An 18,973-nucleotide genomic window follows, 5' to 3' on the forward strand; every position below is an offset into this window, starting at 1 on the left:
CTCTTGACAGATTGTCTTCCTGGCATGAGTGGTCACATAACCAGAACTTGTGATCTGCACCAGGTGCTCATACGACCATCTACCACCTGATCCCATGGCTTCACATGACTAAGAAGGTGCTACACCTTGCCCAAGGGTGACCTGCAGGCTAGCGGAGGGAAGGAGCTCCTTATACCTCCTTTGCTAGAGACATATCTCCACCCTGTCACCAAGAAGGATAATTACAAAAGCCAATTAACCTACTAGCATGTCTTTGTGAGAACTGGAGGACATTATGGAGACCTACATGACCACAAGGAGAATGTGGAAACTGCGGACTGCAATGGTTCTCAGTCAAGATTCAAATAGGCCTTTGGAACACTGAGGCAGCTGCACAAACTGTTGACCACTGTTTGCTCATCATACACTTTGATTACCATGCTTTTGCCAAAGCATGAAGTGCAAGGGCAACCAAAGCCTTCTTCATGCCAGCTTTGTAATTTTTCTGTCAGAGCTGTAAGGTTTACATACAACAACTCCTACCATTAATGTGGCATCTCTGTACCAAAATTGGTTCAAGGCCTTTAGAGTGGGAGCACCATCAATCTAAAACTGATGCCTGGCAGGTAACCCAGACCTTGGTGGATGTGTTAAGTGGCATCCTAAAAAGGAGAGTGTAAAAGAGTGACCAGAAGAATGCCAGCATTCAGGGACTTAGTAGCTCTATGTACAGTAACAGCAGAAGCTTGCAGAAGACATTAAAGTAGCCGGTCTTATTGACAGTGAAGAAAGTTATATTACAGGGGAGTCTTGATCAACTGGGTAGATGGGCTGAGAGTTTAATTCCGATGTGTGAGGAATTGCATTTTGGAATGTCATATCAAGGTAGGACAGTAAGTGAACACTGTGGACAGTAAGGCCCTAAGGTAGTGTTGAAGAACAGGGGAACCTTGGAGTTCAGGTACATGTTTCCCTGAAGGTGGACTCACAAGTAAACTTTTGGCATGCTGACCTTGTCACAAAGGGGGCACTGGGAGGTGGACCCAAATGCAAGACACAGACACTGAAGTACAAGGAACAGGTCCTGACTAGAGTAGGGACGTGACAGGATGCAGACAAGAAGCAGGGACAAGAATGCAGACTTGGGCTTGGAACCTGAGCCAGAGACTGGAAAAGGTCCCAGAACCTGGGTCTTGCCTTCGGCTCGGGCCCCAGAACCAGGCCAGGACATGACAAGACTGCAGGACTAGAGGCTGGGTTCTTGAGGCTTGAGGCTTGGAGACAGGCTCGGGGTCTCAAGGCTAGGGTATGAACTCTGAGTCAGAGACTGGGCAAGGACCCAGAACCTAGGACTTGACTCGGGCTCGGACTCCAGAACTAGGCGAGGACAAGACAAAGCTACAGGACTGGATATGGCTAGGGTGAGGAACTCCTGGATAGGGCGCGACACAAGGGCTGGTAAAGGCACAAGGACAGGACTTGGATAGGACTGGACTAGGGCCTTCAGGAACACGAAGCCTTGGACTAGAAGAGACGGGAGCATGGAACCTAAGACTAGGAGATACGGGAGCATGGAACACAGAGCCGGGACCCCTCCTTGGGAACAGGACATAGGGCCGGGACTCATACACAGAACGCTGATTATGAAGAGACGGATCTCAACACAAGGTGGCGGCTAACGGCCGGACCCACCTAGCGAAGGCGAAGACACAGAGACAGTTCCCAACGCTAGGTAGCAGCAAATGGCCGGACCTACCTAGCGAAGGCATCGACACAGAGAGACAATTCCACACAACGAAAGACAGTTCCTTATCTTGACATAACAAGGCTCCAGTCTTGCTCCGGCAGTAAAACTTCAGCGATACAGGCAGGGTATCCAGGCTAGGTGAGCAGGCAGAGAGTCAGGCAGAGTATCCAGGCAGAGAGTCAGGCAAGGCGGGGGGGGAGAGAGACAAGGAGGGGAACAGGACAGTCCAGCAGCAAATCCCTGGTTTGTAGAGGTATTTATGTCTCAGCTCCAGAACGAGAATCATGTGCCCACAACAGAAACTGGGGAAAACCAGAAACCCCAGAACAAGGAACCACAGACCAGACCGTGAACCGGAACATGGACCCCATGGACCGGACCATGGCAGACCTTCATCAGAGAGAACATCGAGTATAGACACTGGAGGTTATTGAGCAATTGTACAATATGCTGGTGAGGCCATGCTTGTAGTATTGTGTTCCGTTTTCATCACTCTGCTTTTGGAAAGATGTCAGTAAACTGGAAAATATTTTCAAGGATGTTGACAGGACTTAGAGGACAAAGTTATAGTTGGATAGGCTGGTACTTTTTCTCCGGAGCATAGGAAAAGGAGAGGTTATCTTACAGAGTTGTATAAATTCTTGTGAGGCATAGATAGAGTGCATGGGCTCATCCATTTTCCTAGGAAACTGGGAATCAAGAGCTGTAGGGCATAATTTTAAAATGAAAAGGGAAAGATTTAATAGGAACTGAGAGGACAATTTTTTACAGAGAGTGTATTTTAAGTTTACTGTTGCAGGCAATTCTCAATCTCTGAATCTTTCCAAAGAATATTAACAAAATCTTTCAAAGTAGAGAAACAGCCAATGCAACTCAATTGGTTTATCCTTTCATCAGAAAGACAGAACTGCAGCCCTTCGACTCTTCTCGAGAACCACACTAGGTGTGTGAAACAACATCAGGTGTTTGTCAACCATGCCTGTGAGAGTTGGGTGTGCTGGTGCAGAGGTGTGAGAAATAATCATTAGGCATAGCCTGGCATTTTGAGAAGATAAAGTAATTTATTGAGAACCATGGAATGCATGAGCACACTTAAAACAAAACGTCAAAAAATCTCATGGAAACCAGCTAGCCAGAGGAACAGGTTTTTTTTTTAACTGAGCTGTGCATTACAATCGCCTATACTTGAAATTAGTACTGATATTGCGAATTATTTATTTCATATCAATAGCTTGAATGCATGTAGCTCCTTCTATAGCCTTTGTTCTCTACAATTAATGAAATAGTTTGGAGATGTGGTTGGTGTGGTATCTGCTTCAATCCTGACCTTGGGTGTGGAGTTTGCACATTCTCACTGTAATCCTGTGGGTTTCCTTTAGTGCTTTAGTTTGCTCCCACATCCCAAAAATGTGCTGATGGGTTAATTGGCAGTTGAAAATTACTACTTAGTTTAGTTTAATGTAATGTATTGGTTTATCATTATGACACAAGAGAGACTGCAGAAGCTGGAAATCTTGAGCAATGAGAAAAAAAAGCTGGAGGAACTCAGCAGATCAGGCAACATCTATGGAGGGAAATGGACAGTCAACATTTCATGTTGAGACCCTTCAATAGGATTGGTAATGCAAAGTCTTTCATGTCTACCTTGTCAAAGTTTTTCAGTCTTGATGAAGGATCTCAACCTGAAACATCGAATGTCCATTTCCCTCCATAGACGCTGCCAGATCTTGTAGAGTTCCTCCAGCATTTTATGTGGTTTATTATTATATCACATAATAAGATAAAGTGTGAAGCATTTGTTTTGCTGCCATCCAGACAGATCATACTGTACACAATTATGCCAGGGCTGTAAAAGGAATATAGCATTGCAGTTTCAGAGGAACTGCAGTGCAGGTAGACAGATAAAGGGTTGATTGAAGGGGTGTTGATTGGCATATGCATGAGAGAACATACATTGCAGCTGTGCAAGGAAATGAAGAGAGCAAATCTGACTAACGGCTTTGCTCCACAGGTTGCCTGTCAAAACACTAGTTCCTTTCAGCATAACACATCAACGATATATGCACAGTAAACCCCAACAATCAGAATATGATAATGATTACATAATGATTCTGTTTGAGGGATATTTATTAATCCAGTCTCCATGGGCTTTCTGGAGTGGTGTCTATTTAACATCATGACATGCCTGCAGGTATAACACCCCCTGCATATTGTACTGGAGTGCCAACTAGGTCATCGATTCTGTGCAACAGAAATCTCATACCTGAAACAATGTACAGTGTACAGGGAGGAGGTCAAACACCTAGAGAGCTGGTGCAGGGATAACAACTTGATACTTAATGTCATCAAAACCAAGGAGATGATCGTCGATTTCAGACGGTCTCAGCCTGAGCACACACCCCTCAGCATCAGCAGCTCCACAGTGGAAAGAGTGAAAAACATCAAGTTCCTTGGGGTGCAGATCTCGGACAATCTCACCTGGTCCAGGAACACCACTGGGATTGTGAAACAGGCCCAGCAGAGATTGCACTTTCTGAGGAAGCTTAAACAAGCATTACTCCCCACTAACATCTTAACTACATTCTACAGAGGTGTGGTTGAGAGTGTGCTGACCTTTTGCATCACAACCTGGTACTCCAGCAGCAGTGCTGTCGACAAAAAAGCCTTGCAGAGGGTGGTTAGGGGAGCAGAGAAGGTTATTGGGGTCTCCCTACCTTCTGTCCAAGACCTCTTTCAGAGTCGATGCCTCCAGAAGACACGATACATCATTAAAGACCCCTCACACCCTCTCCACGAACTGTTTGTTCTTCTGCCATCAGGCAAACATTACAGGAGCATCAAAACTAAAACCACAAGGCTACTAAACAGCTTCCTCCCACAGGCAGTCAGACTGCTAAATAGCTGCTCTACCTGACTCTGCTTTGGACACTTATAACTTGATTTTAACTGACATATGGCTGTTGCGATTTACTATTTATTGTTATGTTTATTATTTAGTGTTGCGTTTGTTATGTTATGATTGCACTGCTCCTGAGAAACGCTGTCTCATTCTGCCCTGCAGAGCTGATGTACAGTTAAAATGACAATAAAGTTTTTTGAATCTTGAATCTTGAATCTTGATGGTGGAGGAGGCACTCTCGCAATATATTAGAGCCATTGAAAGATACAGGGTGGAAACAGATCCTTTGGCCCAACTCTTCCACTTCAACCATCACATCACCAGTCTGGTCCCATTTGCCAGTGCTTGGCTCTAAGCCCCTCCCATCCAACTGTTTTTTTGAATTGTCATTGTCCCTGCCTCAACCACTCTCTCTGGCAGCTCATTCCTTATGCATGCCATATTTGCATGAAGAAGTTGCCCTTTCAGGTCCCTTTCTAAGTCTTTCACCTCCTATCTTAAACTTATGGCCTCTTGTTTTGATTCCTCCCTCCTTGGGAAAAAGAGAGCACATTAACCCTCATGATTTTATATACCTCTATGAAGTCATGTGGAAGCAGACTAGAATGACCATGGCACAACAGGTTTAAGACCAAATGCTGATGAATGGGATTCCTATAGATGGCTATACACGGTCAACACGGACATGACGGGACGAAGTGCCTGATTCTGACTTCCAGGGGAACTAAATGCTGGAAGGAGAGAGAAACAGAGTTGAAACTTTTCATCAGAAAAGTTTTGGTGGTCTGAAATTCAATGATAGCTCTCTCTAATAGCACATTGAGCAGTTCCATCATTTTCGCAATGTCCCCAGTTTTAGGTCTTTAGGGACAGCATTTGTTCTCACAGGGAGGCTGCGGAATCAAAAAGGTCGATTCAGTTAGTCTCCCTCGACTCGTCATAAAGATCAGAATACGATAAGATACTGCTGCCACTAGACAGTCGATAAGCACACTCCGAGAGTGGAGGTGAAGCGGGAAGGGGTAAAAGCCACGGTTGGTGCATTGTGTCTGACGTCTTTCTCCCGACTCCTTGATCAGTGACGCGCACTGGCTTCATGTTCAATTGGACATTGCGCCGAGTGAACGGAGCCCTTAAGATCGCAAAGACCAAGTCTGTCCCGCTTTTGGCAAATAAAGGAGAAACTGGTTTTGTTGGCAGCTCTCCGCACTTGGGAGTCGGGCTGCAGATGCAAAATCTGTTGGATGCGGCAGGGTCGGGCTCTGAGCTGTGTGGGAGAGAAAGGCAGCGGGAAGGACGGCTGGAGAGAGAAGGAGCGAGACCTGAAACCCGGTGAGTGTGTTTGAAGGACCCTGCATTCCTCGCCGCAGTTCTCCGCAGTGGCGTCTCTCCCTGTCTGTGCTGCACAGGTGCAGACTTGCATGGGGCACTTGAGCAAGACGGTGTTCCTCTCGCTGTTGAGGTGGGCAAGTCGGCGTTCGGGAGTCCGGGACACTGGCGCTAATTGCTATGTCCTTCCCTCCCAATGTAAGGGTGTCCCGGCGAGTCTGTCCCCTGCAGAAGCCACCCATTGATTTATCTCGAAACAGAAGGTACAGTCGAAGTATTGGTCTTGGAGTCACGCTTGGTTGGTGTTAGTTTAGTGCGCTTGGAGCTCTCCAACACTCCAAGTCCGGCTGAAAATAATTGTGCAAAACATCGGTAGTGGGACTGTCTTCGATTTTAATGAAGGGTTGGTATTGATTGTTTGCGCAGCCAAACGTGAAAGGGAAACGGTGAATAGTATTTGAAAAATATGAAAAAAGGGGGCACCACATGGAACGTGTGTGTGCCTGTCTGATCACAATATGTACGTGTCTAAATGTATGTCTAATTATGTATGCAGCTGTATGTAACTGTACCTGTGTCTAAATCGGTACCTGTCCAACAGTGTGCGTCTGTAAACTGTATGTGTATCTAACTGTGTCTGCATCCATGTGTCTCTGTGTCCATATGTGTCTGTTTACCTGTATCTCATTCTGTACCTGTCTGACTGTGTGTGTGTGTGTATGTGTGTGTGTCTATCTAACTGTGTCTGTGTGCATGTGTCTAACTGTGTGTGTGCCTAAATCTGTCCAACTGTGTGCTTTTGTGAAAACTGTGAACCTGCATGTGTAGAAATTGTGTCTTTGTGTGTGAGTGCATGCTTAAACCGTATTCAAATGCCTGTGTATGTGTCTGTGTATGTAAATAACTCCACATCTGTTCAACTCGGTGTGTGTGTACGTGCACTCACATGCCCAAGTATGTCCAACTGTGTGTGTGCATCTATTTCTGTGTTGTTTGCCTATCTCTGTGTGTGGCATGTATGCATCTTTGTGTGTGTATGTGCATGCCCATGTGTGTCCAACTCTGTGTGTCTAATTCTGTTATAAATCTGTTATGTGCATACACACATCTGTTGGTGCCTAATTGTGTATGTATGTACTGTATGCACCCAACATCTATGTGTTTTTGTTGGTATTTAGTGAATCTTTTTTTGATCTGTGTATATGTGTAGTGCACATGTTATCTGTTAGTGTCCATGTATGGGTTTACTTGACTGCCCATGTATACATCTATTTGTGTGTTTTTGAGTGACTCTGACTGTGTCTGAGAGACCATGCACATAATGATTAACATTCAGCACACATTGATTCATGCAACTCACATCATCCATTCTGAATTAGATAGCTTGCACTGTGTGTCTGTGTCTTTTTAACGGGGGGGGGGGAGAATACTGTCAAATTTTCTAATTTCCTAACATGTCTAATTTTCTGATGAAAGATCACCAACCTGAAATAATGATTCTTTTCCTCTTTCTGTGGATGGTGCCTGAACTGCAGAGTGTTCCTAACATTTATTGGTTTTATTTCAGGCTTCAACAATTTCAGTCATCAGCAATTTTGCTTTTTAATTACATATAGTTTTGACAGAATGTGGTTTTCATTTATGTATTCTTGAAACTGAACTCGATGTCATCTGGCACTTAAACATATTGACATTGGCATCAGTTGTTAATATTACACTTGGCACCAATAATTGACAATCACATTAAAATATCTGTTATTGCTATTTATGCACTTTATAGTGATTCTTTGTATTTGAATATATGTTCATATAAGAAGTGCCTAATATTTCTGAATGCTTTGGTAAGGTTGATTACATTGTTTGGCATATAGTGGGAAGTGTTGGGAGGAGATGGTCTTTAATTCTCTCCTTTAATGCAAGATGTAATTCAGATCTGGATTTCTCTCCCATGATACAGGGAACAATGAACTCTTAAGAAGTACAGTACCTGGGTTCCTAATGAAACTTCGACAGGAAATCTAAACAAAAGGGAAAGTCTGCACTGGTACATTATCCTGAGTCAAGATCACACGACTGGATGGGGACAGTAGCAGGAGAACTGGATGCTCAGGCAGTGTCAAAGTTGGTGGTGGGCACTGAAGGCCTTGGAGGAAACTCTTGCAGCAACGGCCAATGGAAACCAACATCTCCAGACCATCAGAAGACTCTGGGCTCATGTCCTGGGACAAATGTGGCTGTCACCAGCTCTGTTCCTTCTCCATTTTCACCCACCCAAGATGGATCCAGTGGAGGGGAACAGAAACAGACAGGTGCCCCAGCTGCTGGGAATGACAGCTGGGATGGTGCAGGCAAGGACATAGCTGGGCAAAGCCAGTCAGCAGTAGCACCAGCCACACAGATGGAAAGTTGGCCAGAAGCACGGGGAATAAAGCACTCTCAACAGAGACCTTCTGGTGGTCAGCATACTAAGGATGTGGACACAAAGCTTCATAGGACTGATAATCAGCATACAGAGAATGTGGACACAGGGTCTCCTGGGTGTGACGGTCAGTGGACCAAGGGTGCGAATATAGATCCTCCTGGGACTGATGAGCAGTGGATCAAAGGTGTGGGTACAGAACCTCCTGGGGCTGATGGTCAACAGAGAAAGGATGTGGGCATAGATCTTACTGAGGGTGATGGTCAATGCACTAAAGATACAGGCACCGGACCACATGAGGCTGATGGTCAACAAATCAAGCATGTGGACATAGAATCTCTTACAGCTGATGGTCAGTGGACCAAGGGTACAGACACAGAAACTTCTGTGACTGGTGGTCAGTGCACTGAGGTTGTGGACACTGGTATTCCTGGGACTAATAGTATGTGGTCCAATGTTGGACCAACTGTGGTAAATGGTCAGCAGGCAAAAGGTCTGGACACTCACATTTCTGCATCTGATGGTCAGAGGAACATGGGTGTGGATTCTGGACCTTCTGAAACTTACAGTCACCAAACAATGCCTTTAGGCACAGGACCTTTAGGAACCAACAATATGGAGACCCACAGTGGACAATTAAAAGGAAATGAGCAAGTTTTGAAACCAGGTCAAGAGCGAGGACTGGACCAGGACGTCCAGAAGGATCCTCGGGTCCAGAAAACTGAACAGGATAGCATTGAAAAAGGAAGCAGAGAGAATGGCAGTGGCAGTGACCCAGTGACAAAGATTGATGGCCGATCAGGTGATAGAAAAGGGAAAATAGCTGAAGCTGAAAGCTGTGAGCAGCAACTGAGAGTTGGAATGGAGGGAGGTGCCATCCCCAAAACTGGCTTGGCATTACCTGAGGAAATTCATGGGCTACAGATTGCTTCTAAAGGAAATGAAATCTCTATCCATGATTGTTCTATAAAACAGCAGCCAGCCTTACAAACGTTGGGTACTGAGCCAAACAAAACAGGAAGAAGCCAACAAGATGAGTGCAAGTTTAAGGATGCTGAGACAATGACGACCCAGTCTCCAGCTGGCTCCTTTCCTCTCAACCGGAATAAGTCCTGTCGGGATGTTGAAGTCCAGGCAGTTCTGCAGAGCTTTCAGTGTAAATCAACTGCAACCAGCCCCAAGAGCCCAGTGCCTGGCTGGGCAGGGAACTTGCTGAGTGATACCCTGGGTGCTCAGAAAGTCTGTTCAGAAAGCAGTAACCCCAAATTCTATGTGGCCAATAATCACATGGTGTGCATCACGGACACCCAGCAGGGCTCGGAACAGCTGAAGATTACGTGTAATTTTACAGAGGACGCTGAGCAATCGAATATCATTTGTGAACTCACTGAGGAGTCAACTGGCATAGAATCCTGCAGAGGTAACAAAGAAAATAAGCAGGAAAATGACTGTAATCAGCTAGCAATAACATGTGACAACAGGAGTAGGCCGCTGGTTTCTAGAGTTCTAGATCATGGACCGGGGCAATCCGCTGCTTTCATTGGTCAGTCAAAACTGGATGAAGCTGGACCACATTTGCAGCACAAAGCAGAAACTGACTTCTCAATGGGTATATGCCAGATACACCAGGGACATGAGCAATCAAAGAATACTTGTGTTGTTAGTGAGAAGTCAAACCAATCGAATATTAATAGCAGCATCAGACAAGAAACCACCCACCTGCCCATGTCACACTGTATTGTAGAAGTATCTGCATATGGCAGCATTGGCAACCAATCACAAAACAGTCTTGATAAAGCAGGTCAATCAAGTATTTCTGCTGACACTAGTATAAGAGTCCAACCACAGAAAAGCAGCAAAGAATCTGAGCAATCAAAACAAGGATCTGTACTAAGTAGGCAATCTGGCCAACTAAAGTATACCTGCAATAAATCTGACCAGTTGAAAATAGACTTTGACATTAATAAGCCAACCAAGAGTCCAAAACTTGCTGTGGACATTCAAGAGATATCTGATTGGTCACCCATTGTAGATAATCACGGTGAGGATTATGGGCCATCACAAGTGGCTGGTGACAGGATTAGTAATTCCAGCCCGATAGTGGGTGTAAAGGAGGAGCATGTTCAGTCAAAACATGATCCCAAAAAGAAAACTAAGCAATCTAAAGATGTCATCAATAAAATATCTGTCCAATCACAAATTATAGAACCTGACCAATCAAAAAGCCCTCACAACATCTCAAAGGAAACTGACCAGCCAGACCCTGACCATGGTACAAGAAAAGCATCTAGCCAATCAAAAGGTGCACACAGTATCAATAAGAGGTTGGCCCACTCACAAGCTGCTTGTGATGTAAGGAAAGAATCTAGTCAATTTAAAACTGATTTGAACAACAGTGATGGATCTGGCCAGTTAATAGCTTCACACGACAAATGTAAGGAAGTAGCCCAATCAAAAGCAGATGATGTTACTAAGAAGGAATCTGTGCAATCAAAACGTACATCTCACATCAGCAAGCAACCTGACATTGATGTGGAAGTTGAACAAGAGCAGACAGCCAGTGATGCGAGTAAAGAGACGGTGAAGTCGAAGAATGTCCGTGATGTGATCTGGGATGAACAGGGAATGACCTGGGAGGTGTATGGAGCTTCCCTTGACCCTGAATCATTGGGATTTGCCATTCAGTGTCACTTGCAGAGACAGATTGTGGAGTACGAGAAGCAAATCAAGGTAACCAACCAGAGCAAAAGATCAGCATCTATCGATGCAACGCCTGGGAGCAATAAGCCTAATAAAAGAAGGCAGCAAAATATATTCAGGACAGTTCTGCAGAACATGAGGTCCCCACAGTGTTGTGTACGTCCAGAACCTTCATCTGTAATTGACTGAAATTAGCGTAGCAATATTTAAAGAACCCTTGAAATTCATAGGACACACTGCTTTATGATTACCCCTCCCCCCGGACTCGATCATGGACAGATTTTTTTCCTAACATATGTGAATGGGTGACAGTATTCCACATGGCCATTCTGTTGTGTGTCCTTTTTTTTTTAGAGGAACCATGTAAGTTGCTTGTTAGACAATGATGCCCACTAGCCGTAGTTAAAATGAGTAGTTAGTTATTATTTCATAAAGAGTAAATTAATATTATAGAGATAACTGGTTTGTGAAGATTTTATTCAGAATTCTTGGACTCAAAAATACATATCATTCATCTTGAAGCTCATGAATATCACACGATGGCCTACAGTGCATGAAAACAGTTCATATATTTTAATTGGAGCAAAAAAAAAACTGCTGGATGCTGGATTTCCAAAACAAAAACAGAAAATGCAGGAAGCTTAACTGTGCTTCTTTCAACTTAGTGTATTGCACTCAGTATCAAAATGTGTTCTCCTCACACTGGAGAAACCAAATACAGAATGGCTGACCACTCTGCAGGGCACCTCTGTGCGATCAGCTGTGAGCTTCCAGTCGCCTGTCACTTCAATTCTCACCTCGCCCCAACACAAGTAACAAGTAGTGTAAGCCTGAGGAACAGCACCTTACTTTTCTTTTGGGAATGTGGTAGTCGTTGGGAGTTAATATTCAACTTAACTATTTCAGGTACCTCACCCTTTTTATTCCCTCTCTACCACCCTCCCTCAAGGAATGACTGTAGTTTCCACTTCAATTTATTTTTACTTTCTTATTTCCAATTGCTGATTTTTTAAAAAAGTAATTACTATCCTGCCAACATTGGTGTGCACTCTATCATAGCCTCTCTCTCTGTTCCCTGCTATTCTTCCTCCCTCTCCTGTTAGCCTTCATGCATTTCCAGTTCTGATGAAGGATTCTTTATTTACCCCCTCTGATGCTGCCTGACTCACTGAGCACTTCCAGCATTCTCTGCTTTTGATACACTTCTCTGTTTGTTCATGATTTGAGGGATAAAGTTTACATAAGCAGCCCATAACATTTGCAGTTCTGTGCTTCCTGTAGAATGTCACCTGTAAAGCAAACAAGTGTTGAAACATGTTGAAATATAGCCAACAGTACAGTTATTTGTAGAAGTACAGGGTATTAACCAGTGTTTTTTAATTCATTAAGGAACATAGCACTTGTTCCAAATACTTAAGTTTCATGTTAATTCTTGGATTAATGTGCTGTATTTAGTAAACCAGAGACTTTTTATGGTATAAATGTAAGACTAGAAATATCAATATATGCATCTTAGATCAACATACCAGGTGAAATATATACAGTAACTGTCTGTACTTGATTTTAAAACAGCACCAACAGTGGTCAAATTTTCAGCTGATCTTTTTCTATTGCATTAATATGAATTAATTGTCTTTTACTAAGCCTGGATACAGTTTTCATAAACATTATTCCATATCCATTCCCCTTAATCTAACGAATGACCAGAAGTAAAGAGTGATTGTTATGTGATAGCTCCTATACTCTTAAACAGATGAGGGAGCTGAAATCATTTTGAGGCTTATCGTTGAAATGGATGGTGAGGAGTAGAGAAGGTGATGCAAAAAGAATATCTTTGTAGCTGGGGATGCTTTCTGATTCCATAGTATTTCAATCGTGTGCTTTTCCCTTCCTGTTAGATTGTTCATCATCTCTACCTCTTAAAGAAATGCAGTTATAGAGCAAGGTTAGTTTATGGTAATTAAGAATAAGCAGAATCAAAGGAAATCTCATTAAGACGCAAGTACTTTGGTGGGTTTAACGGGATAGATGAAAAGCATTTTCCATAAGTGAGAGAGTCTAGAGGTCACAACATACAGTTAAGGGGCCATAAATTTACCGTAGAATTGTGATGAAGAAAAATCTGTAGGGATGAACACAAGGGATTCTACAGATGCTTGAAAATTTTGAGCAACACACACAAAATGCTGAGGAAATCAGCAAATCAGGAAGCATCTATGGGTGGGGATAGTTGGCATTTCGGGCCAATGCCCTTCATTAGGATGGCCTGATGAAGGGTATGGGTCTGAAACATTTACTGTTTATCCCCATCCATAGATATTGCCTGAGTTGCAGTTACTCCAGGATTTTGTGTCTATGAAATGAAGCAACTTTTACTCAAAAGACTTCCAGTCTCTGTATTCTCTATTCCTGTGGGTAGTGAATACTTAGTTATTAAGTACATTCAAGGCTCAGGTCGATAGATTTTTGAAGACTAAGAAAATCAAGGGAAATAGAAATTGGACAGCAGATTAGATCAGTAAAGGAGGCTTTACTGTAACTGATTGGAGAGAGATTAATGTTGGCACCAAGGGACAAAGATCAAGACTGATCGATTCCCAGGAATATAATTATTTGCTTTGAAGGGAACAAAACTTCATGTGGAGCTACTGAGATATATAGCTGACGATAACTTAAATGCAGAATTGTTTAGGAGGGACCTGGTTTATTTGTGTGATACCTGTGTTAAAGTAAGGAGGAATATCAAATTAGCCCTGTGTTGTAAATCCATTTAATTTAAACAAATGCTAATTACTTTCTTTGAAAAAATAGAATGGAAATGGGCAACGCTTGACAGTCCTGCAGAAAAAGTGTCTATTTTCTGGAAAGAAAATCAAAAATGCTCAATTGTTGATTTTGTAAATTATCAATTGTTATTTGGAGGCAGAGTGGTACAGCTTGCAGAGTTGTCATCTCACACCCAGGTTTACTCCTGACTTCAGGTCCTGTCTGTGTGGAGTTTGCACTTTCTCCCTGTGATTGCATGGGTTTCTGTTGGGTGCCCCAGTTTCTTCACATATCCCAAAGTTGTGCGGGTTGTTAGGTTAACCAGCTACTGCAACTTGCCCCCACCCCCAATGTATAGGGGAGACGACAATGTACAGATTGTGTGTTTAATGCAGGATTATTGTAAATGTGTGGTCGATGGTCATGTACTTTGTGGCCTGAGCATCAACCATTGTTTCCTGTTGTTTCTCTATGATGACTTCTCACACAACAAAAGCAACTTACATTTATATAGTGCTTTAAAGTAAGCAGGATATTATCAGACAAAAATTGATATCAGGGGACATAAGGAAATATGCAAAAGAGAAATATGGAGGGGTTGAGGAGAGAATACCAGCAGTTGTGGAGCACTTAAGATCTGGATAGCACAATAAGCCAGACTGAAGAGTGAAGATGTTTCAGAATCAGTTTTATTATCACTAACATAGGACACAAAATGTATTATTTTGTGGCAGTAGGACAGTGCAGAGAACTAAAATTACTATAAACTACAAAATAAATAAACAGTCCAAGAAGAAAGAAATAACAAGGTTCATGGACCATTCAGAAATCTGCTGGTAGAGGGGAAGAAGCTGTTCCTAAATCGTTCAGCTTGGGTCTTCATGCTGTTATAATAGCTGAAGGACTTTACAGAAATTGGGGAGGATATGGTTGGTGTAAGGTGGTGTGGATGGAGGGTGGAGTAGAGTGCGAAGTGAAATCAAATAGAGGGTTGATGTGTAAATGGGACCTAAAGTGTACAAACACACAGAGTGGAAGTGATTTGGACGATTTTGGATTTGTGCAAGGAAAAGATCATGGAATATTCAAATCAATATATAGAAAGACTCCAGGTAACAACTTAAAAATGCTGCCTCTCTTTACTAACAGGTAATCTTCCTGTTTTATTGGAAAACCCAGCAAGCAATTAAATTTGACCTATTGTGATTGTTTTCTCAAAAACTTCGGCATGTCATCCATTCAAATTATTTAAATGCGTAAGTTTACTGAGGTAGTGCAAAGGGAAAGCAATAACAGAATGGAGAATATAATATTATAGTTGTGTTACATAGAAAGCACAGTGCAGGTAGAAAGTAAGGTGAAAGGCCAATGATGAGTTATATTCTGAAGTCAAGGATTTACCTTTATCATACAAGAAGTGTGATCAAGAGTCTTATAACAGTTGGATAGAAACTGTTCTTGAGCCTGGTAGTGTATGCTTTCGAGTCTTTGTATCTTCTGCCTGAGGGAAGGGTGGAGAATAAAAAATTTCTGGGGTGGGAGGGTTCAGTGATCCAAAGATTTCTTGGATTTAATTCAAGAAATTAATTCAGAGAGATGAGGGTTATGATTGAAATAGTATAGATGAATGGTCAAGGAACTGGAATATAATGGCTAGGCTCAATTTATATATGCTATCAGTAGCCAATTTATTAGGTACCTACTATACCTAATAAAGTGGCCAATGAACATATGTTCATGGTCTTCTACTACTGTAGCCCACCTTTTTCAAAGTTTAAGGCGCTATGCATTCAGAGATGTTCTTCTGCACACCACTGTTGTTATGCATGGTTATTCGAGTTACTACCACCTTCCTGTCAGCTTGAACCAATTTTGCATTTTCCTCTGTCCTCTCTTACTAACAATTATGTTTTCACCCACAGGGCTATCACTCACTGGGTGTTCTTTTTTCTCTCGCACCATTCTCTGTAAACTCTAGAAACTGTTGTGCATGAAAATTTAAGGAGATCGGCAGTTTCTGAGATACTCAAACCACCATGTCTGGCACCAACAATCATTTCACAGTCAAAGTCACTTGGGTCACATTTCTTTCCCATTTTGACATTTGCTCTGAGTAACTGAACCTCTTGACATATCTGCATGCTTTTATGCATTGAGTTTCTGCCACATGATTGGCTGATTAGATATTTGCATTAATGAGCAGGTGTACCTAATAAAGTGGAGAATGTATGTAGAGTACAAAGCAGGGATAGATCCAAAGACTATGGACTGTGGCCACTGAGTATATATTCTCAGATTCTGTTTCAGAACAGTCAAATCCACGATGTCTGATGGGTATGAAGGGGAAGGTTGCTGTCACTGCTCACCACTCACATTCAGGACCTACTTACAATTCCAAATCGCATCCCAGTGATGCTGTTAGACCTAAGCTGCTCATTGAAAGAAGAGCTTCATTTCTGCAGACTTCCTCTCCTTTGAAGGCTGGAAATTTGGTTGGCTGCAGGATTGGGGAAGCCAAGAGACTAGCCTCTCATTTTAGCTGCTCATGTTTACTACCAAAATGGTGAAGATTTAAATTGCTATTCGGAAGCTTGAGTTGCAAGGAAGGGTTGTTTAGACCTGGAACGTAGGAGGTAGTGGGGTGACCTGATAGAGAGATGTAGACCATGAGAGGCACAACAGGATGAAAGCACAAAGCCTATCATCCAGGGAGAGGTTATTAAAAACAAGAGGACATAGACTTAAGATCAGAGGCAAGAGATTTAAAAGAAGAAATTAGGGACTGTTTCCTCGTGCAAAGGGTGCTACATATTTGAAATGAGCTGCCAGAAACAGTGCTTGAGGCAGTCACATCCTCATCATTAGCCTCCTCAGTAAGTACATGGGTAGGTGAGCTTTGGCCAAACATGGGCAGATGGGACTAGTTCATTGTGCAACACGGTCAGCATGGATGGGTTGGGCTGAAGATCCTCTTCCCTTGCAGTTTGACACTATGTCTCTAAACCTGGGGCCAAAATCTTGTGAATCTTCTTATTGTTAAGTTAAAAGTTAAAGTCTGGCACGAGCCGTGTGGCCCATCAGGCCAGTGCTTATGCCGGTTTCCATCTTCTTATTGGATAATGCAAAATCAAGTCCTGGAAAGGTTTACTTGATCTTCCAAAGAGAAAAGTTTATCTGTTCTCCTTGGCCCGTGCAGATATACTGATATAGGAATCATCTTGATACTTTTCTAATGAATTTTTCCTTCATTCAATGGTACCACAGTTATTTAAGTTGAGGACCTTTACTACATGCACCTTTATCATTGTAAACCTATTTACATTTGTTCCTTATCTCTGAAGAAAACATTTCGATGTTAATCAATTGCTATATGTTACATTTTTAAAATGTCTCTTTTTTCTCTGTCAAAGGTATAATAAATGTGATTATGTAGGAAGAATTTCTGTTTACAGTCTTCTCCCAAGGGTTTGGATTTATGATGTTCTGTATTTTCTAAGAGTGAGCCATCATGCAATTGTTTGTCTCTATAAAGAAACATAGAAACATAGAAAATATACAGCACAATACAGGCCCTTCGGCCCACAAAGCTGTTCCGAACATGACCCTACCTTAGAACTACCTAGGCTTACCCATAGCCCTCTATTTTTCTAAGCTCCATGTATCCATCCAGGAGTCTCTTAAAAGATGCTATCGTTTCCACCTCCACTGCCGCTGCCGGATGCCCTTTCCACGCACTCACCACTCTCTGCATAAAAAAATTACCCCTGACATCTCCTCTGTACTGAGGAGATGAGCTGTCCAAAGACAATGTGGATTATAAACAAAAAGGGTGCATCTATACAGTAGCTTTTCTGATTCAGAACCTCATGAAGTGCTTTACAGCAAATTAATGCTTTTAAAACATTGCCCTTGCTTTAATATGGGAAACTCCCTGCCGTTTTGTATACAGTAAGCCCTCACAATTAATAATGAGACAAATAACAAAGTCACCAGTGTTTGGTGATAGGTTTGGCATATATGGTGCCTTGAGTACTCTCCTGATCACTTGTGAAAAGTTCTGTAGGATACCGTGTATCTGTCGCATCCCATGGGATAGACGGTACCTGTGTTTAGTGAACGGTGTGCTTCTAACAGTGCAGCACTCCCTCAGATCTTTAGAATAAGAAGAGAGATTGTTACTGGTGACCCCGTTGTTACTAATAAAGTCATGCTTCCTTTAGGAATAGAAGTACAGGCAACCCCTCTGTTATGACCATTCCAGAAATGGGAATTAGCCCTTATGGAATTCACAAATCACAACCCAGAAATGTGAGATATGGATTTAAGTTCCCACTTATGGAACTTGTGTGGATAAATAAATTAAAAACATAAATAAATTCTTTTTCCCAACTGGCACAAGTGACGTGGCTTCACACTGAAAAATCATGACAATTCAGTGGTTCCGATGTAGTCTCCTCTACGTTAGTGAGACCCGGTGTAGATTGGGGTCTTGCTTTGATGAGCACCTTCTCTCCATCTGAAGAAAGCTGATGGCCACCCATTTTATTTACAATTTCCATTCCCGTTCTGACATGCCAGTCCACGGCCTCCTCTTCTGTCACAATAAAGCCATTCTCAGGTTGGAGGATTAGCACTTTGTATTCCATTTATATAGCATCCAACCTGATGGAATGAGCACCGATTTCTCCAACAACAATTAATTTCTCCCCCCTCTGCTTTTCCTCTTTTTCAATTCCCTACTCTGGCCCCCTCTTACCTCTTTTCCTCACCTGCCTATCACCTCCACCTGGTGTCACTCCTCCTTCCCTTTCTGCAATGGCCCACACTTCTCTCAGATTCCTTCTCCAACCCTTTACCTTTTCCACCTATCACTTCTTAGCTTCTTTCTTCATTCATTCCCACCACCCACTTGGCTTCACCTATCACCTTCTAGCTTGTACTACTTCCCTTCCCCCCTACCTTCTTATTTTTCCTTTCCATTTCTAATAAAGGGTCTCAGCACGAAATGCCGACTGTTTATTCTTCTCCATAGGCGCTGCCTGACCAGCTGAGTTCCTCCAGCATTTTGTGTGTGTATCTCTGCATTTCCAACAGATGCAGAATCGCTTCTGTTATTGTGTACTGGAGTTGGGTT

The 18,973-nt window shown here is 42.7% G+C and overlaps 1 protein-coding gene across 1 annotated transcript; it reads left to right on the forward strand.

Annotated features, from left to right (window-relative positions):
* Window positions 1-5,773: 5,773 nt before the first annotated feature.
* Window positions 5,774-17,697, forward strand: LOC134345723 (uncharacterized). The gene is made up of 2 exons (XM_063046843.1): window positions 5,774-5,957; window positions 7,912-17,697. Exon 2 carries the CDS (start codon window positions 8,032-8,034, stop codon window positions 11,260-11,262), a length of 3,231 nt encoding a protein of 1,076 aa, XP_062902913.1. The 5' UTR covers window positions 5,774-5,957; window positions 7,912-8,031; the 3' UTR covers window positions 11,263-17,697.
* Window positions 17,698-18,973: the final 1,276 nt, after the last annotated feature.

This window comes from Mobula hypostoma, chromosome 4 (assembly GCF_963921235.1).
Source record: "Mobula hypostoma chromosome 4, sMobHyp1.1, whole genome shotgun sequence".
NCBI classification, from domain to species: domain Eukaryota; kingdom Metazoa; phylum Chordata; class Chondrichthyes; order Myliobatiformes; family Myliobatidae; genus Mobula; species Mobula hypostoma.